General features: G+C 35.3%; 1 protein-coding gene across 1 annotated transcript; it reads left to right on the plus strand.

Moving 5' to 3' along the window:
• The first annotated feature begins 1,608 nt into the window (after positions 1-1,608).
• Positions 1,609-2,601, plus strand: LOC133329614 (juvenile hormone acid O-methyltransferase-like). The gene is made up of 3 exons (XM_061538086.1): positions 1,609-1,941; positions 2,058-2,328; positions 2,399-2,601. Exons 1-3 carry the CDS (start codon positions 1,609-1,611, stop codon positions 2,599-2,601), a joined length of 807 nt encoding a protein of 268 aa, XP_061394070.1.
• The last annotated feature ends 4,760 nt before the right edge of the window (positions 2,602-7,361 follow it).

A 7,361-nucleotide genomic window follows, 5' to 3' on the forward strand; every position in this document is an offset into this window, starting at 1 on the left:
AAAAATCCACGCCTCTGGAAAAAATATTCTTTAAAAAATCCACGCCTCTGGAAAAAATATTCTTTAAAAAATCCACGCCTCTGGAAAAAATATTCTTTAAAAAATCCACGCCTCTGGAAAAAATATTCTTTAAAAAATCCACGCCTCTGGAAAAAATATTCTTTAAAAAATCCACGCCTCTGGAAAAAATATTCTTTAAAAAATCCACGCCTCTGGAAAAAATATTCTTTAAAAAATCCACGCCTCTGGAAAAAATATTCTTTAAAAAATCCACGCCTCTGGAAAAAATATTCTTTAAAAAATCCACGCCTCTGGAAAAAATATTCTTTAAAAAATCCACGCCTCTGGAAAAAATATTCTTTAAAAAATCCACGCCTCTGGAAAAAATATTCTTTAAAAAATCCACGCCTCTGGAAAAAATATTCTTTAAAAAATCCACGCCTCTGGAAAAAATATTCTTTAAAAAATCCACGCCTCTGGAAAAAATATTCTTTAAAAAATCCACGCCTCTGGAAAAAATATTCTTTAAAAAATCCACGCCTCTGGAAAAAATATTCTTTAAAAAATCCACGCCTCTGGAAAAAATATTCTTTAAAAAATCCACGCCTCTGGAAAAAATATTCTTTAAAAAATCCACGCCTCTGGAAAAAATATTCTTTAAAAAATCTACGCCTCTGGAAAAAATATTCTTTAAAAAATCCACGCCTCTGGAAAAAATATTCTTAAAAAAATCCACGCCTCTGGAAACAATATTCTTTAAAAAATCCACGCCTCTGGAAACAATATTCTTTAAAAAATCCACGCCTCTGGAAAAAATATTCTTTAAAAAATCCACGCCTCTGGAAAAATATTCTTTATAAAGTCCACCCTGAAAAAATATTCTTTAAAAAATCCACGCCTCTGAAAAAATATTCTTTAAAAAATCCACGCCTCTGAAAAAATATTCTTTAAAAAATCCACGCCTCTGAAAAAATATTCTTTAAAAAATCCACGCCTCTGAAAAAATATTCTTTAAAAAATCCACGCCTCTGAAAAAATATTCTTTAAAAAATCCACGCCTCTGAAAAAATATTCTTTAAAAAATCCACGCCTCTGAAAAAATATTCTTTAAAAAATCCACGCCTCTGAAAAAATATTCTTTAAAAAATCCATCTCTCTGAAAAAATATTCTTTAAAAACTCCACGCCTCTGAAAAAATATTCTTTAAAAAATCCACGCCTCTGAAAAAATATTCTTTAAAAAATCCTCGCCTATTTTGATTTTTGAAATTAAAAAAAGTAAGTTATTGTGGGTACCGATACGTTATCATCCGATACATGTGATGACTATAAAGTTTTTTTTAATTAAATAAATCTGTTTTATTTCAATAATAATAATGAACGTTTTATTGCCCAGCACTTTGTATTTTATGGCTACTAACCATCTTTTAACAGATTGTAAAACGTTAGAGATCTATGCCACTAAATTTAATAGAGGTATTCAATGTAAGAGGCATTTACCTCAGTTACTCAACACTTGATATAAAAACTAGTAACAACTAGCCAGTAGGTGTCATTTGGCAGCTTCAGTCTTTTGGGGAATTTTCTAAAATACGCTCGCACACACAAAATGAATAAACCAGAATTGTATCACAAATCTCATAGTTCGGTGAAAAAAGATGCTGGACAATTGTTAAGAAAATTTGCCTCGAAGTTGCAATGGCGTCCGGACGGCGGTGATAGTGTCTTAGAAATTGGTTGTGGACCGGGAGATGTTTCTATGGATTACGTCTATCCCTTAATGCCTGAAAATATCGAAAAATTGATATTCAGTGACATATCATCAAAAATGTTGGATTTCTTTAAAAATAATTATGAAATTCCAAAAAAGTGCCATTTGCGGATTATTAATATTGCCAAGGAAAATTCATTACCCCCAGATATGTTGGGTCAATTTGATCATGTAATATCCAGTTTGGTACTACATTGGATACCAGATAATAGGTGAGAAATTTATTATAAAAAAATATTTAAAATGAAATAATAACTTAAATATTTATTTACAGAACGGCATTGGAGAATATTTTCAAGCTTTTGCGTTCGGAGGGCGGTGATTGCATTTTAACATTCTTTGGTTACAACAACATATTCGAGGCCAATCACATAATTAGTTCCAGTCCAAAATGGTCTGCATATATCACAAATGTAAATCGTTTTGTATCACCTTTACACAATTGCTCAAATCCCAAAGAGACTTTTTGTAAAATGATGGAAGATTCGGGATTTTGTAATATTAGCATTGAGGTGAAGGAGGGAATTTATTATTATGATAATTTTGAAAATTTTAAAGGTAAGTCATGTCAAAGAAAACTTTACAAGTGCCTTGATCCTCATTTGTTTAGTTTTTCTCTCTCTTCCAGAAAATATAATCCCCGTTTGTGGTATTTTCGATTTTATACCCAAATCATGTCATGACGAATTCTTGGAAGATTATTTCACGGTAATGGCAGAAACTACTGCGAAAAAACGAGGTTTGTCTTTGAGGGATTCAATGTATGCTGTAGCTTCAGATATGTTTGTGGTATATTCTCAAAAAAGGAATCATGACCAAACAACGAAATAAAATTAATTACTAATAAAATAATTTTTTAAAATTTTTATACCCTACACAACTATGTTGTCAGGGTATTATAGCTTTGTGCAGCCCTAAGAGTTTGTAACGCCGCGAAATATTGGTCCTAGACCCACCTTTAAGTATACCGATCGTCATATCTCGACTAGCTGAGTCGATTTAGACATGTGTGTCCGTCCGTCCGTCTGTCCGTCTGTCCATTATAATTTGTAAACACGATACAGGCCACAGTTATGAACCAATCATCATGAAATTTTGCATGTAGGATGGGTTCTGCCCAATGAAGACCCCTATTGTTTTTTATAAAGATCGGTTAATATTTAGGGGATGAAATGGACCAAATACTTAACTATACCCTACACAACTATGTTGTCAGGGTATTATAGCTTTGTGCAGCCTCAAAAGTTTGTAACGCCGCGAAATATTGGTCCTAGACCCACCTTTAAGTATACCGATCGTCATATCTCGACTAGCTGAATCGATCTAGACATGTGTGTCCGTCTGTCCGTCCGTCTGTCCATTATAATTTGTAAACACGATACAGGCCACAGTTATGGACCAATCTTCACGAAATTTTGCATGTAGGATGGGTTCTGGCCAATGAAGACCCCTATTGTTTTTGGGAAAGATCGGTTAATATTTAGGGGATGAAATGGACCAAATACTAAATTTTTGTCGGTTTTTCTGGTCGCTCCAGAGGCCGCAACAACGGTCCGAACATCGTGAAACTTTGCATGGAGAAGCGGATCGGGCCAAAGAATAAGCATGGCTGTTTTGATAAAGATCGGTCAATATTTAGCGGGTCAAATGAACCCTGACTTTTGTGTGAAAAATTACAACATTTTTATTCTGGGGTTTATATATTTACTCCTGAAGGATATAGACCCGAGGAGTTGATAGCATATCCAAGAGGAGTGGATGGCCTTTAAATTAACACCAAATACAGTTATGTATCTACTCAGATCTGCGAGTTACACTCAAATATTTACAGGTGCTTAGGTATTCAGATATTATTAGTAACCCATTACCACATTAGAGGGCGAAAATATCCGCTGATCGCTTTGAAATTTTCCATGAAGTTCCAGTTATGCTCAAGGACAACGCCTACAATTTTCGGTGATGATCTGATAATAGTATTGGGATGAAATGGACCGAAAACTTAATTTTTTGTGTGTTTTCGAGTATTCGAAAATGTAAGGAAGAGGTGCTTTTGACCTCTAATCGGGTAAGAGGGGGCAAATATCACGAAATATTGCATAGACTCGGAATAAACATTCGCGGAGAGTTAGAGTTCCGTGGTAGTTGTGTAGGGTATCGTATGGTCGGCCCCGTCCGACTATACTGCTCCGCTCACTGGTTTTAAAATATTATTAGCCTTATGGCTAATGAGGGTGTATACAATGAAAATATGCCTCATCGAAATATTGGTTCTATAACCCATGTTTCCTTGGACCAAATCCATTGCAGAAAATTTTGATTTCATCCAAACTTAGCCTATCTGATTATTTCTTCCAAACTTAGTTCAAGTTCAAAGATGGGGAATATCGGTCCACTCCTTTTGGTACCTCCCATACAGGGGCTAGGCCTAGGCCTAAAACCGAGCTATAGTTTATATATAGATAATTATCGAACTTTACGTTCTAGTTTTTTATCTCGCTATCCTCCGCAGGTGAAATGATTACAACAGAATATTAGAACCAAAACCCAAAACGCAGAACAAATCAGATAACTATTTTAATATAAACCAGTAAGGAAAGTAGTAAAGTCGGACTGGACCGACTATTTGATACCCTTCACCACTTTGGGTATATTCTATATATGTATCCTGACAGACGCCGCCTTTTCGAAGGAACATCGACATGAAATTGAACGAACTTAAATATGCGATCTTTATCTATGTGAACCGACTAACATCAATCCCAACACATGCCATTCTGCAACCTATTCTAAATTTTGTTAATAGATTTTAAGCAAACATTAAACACGCTCTTTTTGGTACGCTGCACTGTTTAAAATTGAATCTCAATCAGGCACCCATTGATTATATGGTGTACAATAAACATGAATAGGTCGAAATTATATATGGAAGCTATGCTATATCTAAATCTGAACCGATTTCAAGGAAACTTGTCAGAGATTAATCTATATTAATTTCAGTACGTTGTGTCAATCGGCCTGGCTATGGCTATATAGTGCACCATTTACTTAAAATCGGACGAAAGTATATATAGGAGATATATGTAAATCTGAACCGATTCCAAAACACTTGACACACGAACGGTTATAGTAACTTCAGTACATTGTACAAAAATGTGTGCCAGTCGGCCAAACTTTGGTTCTTTAGTGCACAATTTACATTAAATCGAACGAAAACGTATATGGGAGCTATATTTAAATCTGAACAGATTTTCACGAAACTTAGCACACATCATTAGTTCGTGCAAATCGGAAGATATATAGGGGCTTTGGTGCTCCATTAACATAAAATCTGACGAAATTATGTATGGGAGCTATATCTAAATCTGAAACAATTTTGACGAAACTTGGAACTCACTATTCTAGACTCAATTCAACGCACTATACCAAATTTTGTGCAAATTGAAGGAAAAGAGGGGCATTGGCACACCATTTACATAAAATCCGACGAAAATTTATATGGGAGATATATCTAAATTTGAACAAATGTTCACGAAACTTAGCACACATTATTCTCGACTTAATTCAGTGCGCTATACCAAAATTCGTGCAAATCGACTTTGGTGCCCCATTTACTTTAAATTGGAGGAAAATATATATGGGAGCTATATCTAAATCTGACCCGATTTTCTCGAAACTTGGCAGACTACACTCCAGGATCAATTCAGTATGCTACGCAAAATTGCGTGCAAATCGAATGATATATAGTGACTTTGGTGCACAATTTACATTTAATCGGATGAAACTATATATGGGCGCTATATTTAAATCTGGACCGATTTTTACTAAACTTGGCAGGTATCATTCTAGGATCAATTCAATACGTTATGCCAAATTTCGTGTAAATCGAAAGATATATAGGGACTTTTGTGCACCACTTACATTAAATCGGACGAAAATATATATGGTAGCTATATCTAAATCTGAACCGATTTGCTCTAATTTCAATAGGGTTCGTCCTTGGGCCAAATAAGTGATATGTGCCAAATTTCATCTAAATCGGTTAATAAATGCGACCTGTACTTTGTTCACAAAAATACATGTACGGACGGACGCACATGCATAAATCGACTCAGAAAGTGAATCTAGTATTTATTTTTTTAATTTAAAAAAATATATATATTTTTCAACGGCTGTTTGAGGATTGCCTATTTTGACAACCCCGGAATTTGTCCAATATGCAATTAAACAAACTCCTAACTCGGCTTGAGTATGCAAATGTACTTAGTCCGTGGGTAGATGTTGATAGTGTTCCAAGGGGCCCTCACTATGTTTGATTTATCCCAGGGTACAAGCAATTCTTCCTCCCGATGCAGCAATAATTTGCAATTTGTCCCAAGAATCAGCAATCGTCCTCAGACTAAGCGCTTTCCTTTATATAAATATAGGTCCAACAACAAGGCAAATTTTTTATACCCTACACAACTATGTTGTCAGGGTATTATAGCTTTGTGCAGCCCAAAAGAGTTTGTAACGCCGCGAAATATTGGTCCAGACCCACCTTTAAGTATACCGATCGTCATATCTCGACTAGCTGAGTCGATCTCGACATGTGTGTTCATACGTCCGTCTGTCCATTATAATTTGTAAACACGATACAGGCCACAGTTATGGACCAATCTTTACGGAATTTTTCATGTAGGATGGGTTCTGGCCAATGAAGACCCCTATTGTTTTTGATAAAGATTGGTTAAAATTTTGGGATGAAATGGACCAAATACTTAATTTTTATCGTTTTTCTGGTCGCTCCAGATACCGCAATTATGGTCTCTCCAGATATCGCAAATTTTACATGGAGAAGGGGATCGGGCCAAAGCATCAGCATGCCTGTTTTGATAAAGATTAGCCAATATTTAGAAGATCAAATGAACCCTGAGTTTTGTGTGAAAAATTACAAAATTTGTATTCTATGGCGTAAATATTTGCCTCTGAAGGACATAGACCCGAGAAGTTGATAGTATATCCAAGAGGAGTGGCTGATCTTTAAATTGATACCAATTATATGGTCGTATGTACTCAGATGTGTGAGTTACACTTAAAAATTGACAGGTGATTACGTTCTGAAATATTATTTAGTAACCCGCAGATCGCTTTGAAATTTTCCATGAAATTCCAGTTGTGGTCAGGGACAACGCCTATAATTTTCGGTGATGATCAGATAATAATTTTGGGATGAAGTGGACCCAAAATTTAAAAAATACAGAAAATAGTGCACAATTATAAGCCAAACATCGCAACACGACTCACGGTGAAGGGAATCTGGACAACTAATTAGAAGGGCTGTAGTGAGTATTGGAAATATTCGGAATATATGTCAGTGTAAGAAAGATGTGCTGTTGACCTCTAATCGGGTAAAAGGGTGAAAATATCACGAAATATTGCCCAGGCTCGGAATAAACATCCGCAGAAATTTATAGTTACGGGGTAGTTGTGTAGGGTATCGTATGGCCGGCCCCGTCCGACTATACTGCTCCGTTCACTGGTTTTTAAATAACATTTTGCAGAAGAAATTAGTTTTTAGGATTTTTTAATTTAATTCAAAAAATATCTCATCG

Source organism: Musca vetustissima, unplaced genomic scaffold (genome assembly GCF_032173495.1).
Source record: "Musca vetustissima isolate MV318-11 ecotype Yass unplaced genomic scaffold, APGP_CSIRO_Mvet_v1 utg188181, whole genome shotgun sequence".
NCBI classification, from domain to species: Eukaryota; Metazoa; Arthropoda; class Insecta; order Diptera; family Muscidae; genus Musca; species Musca vetustissima.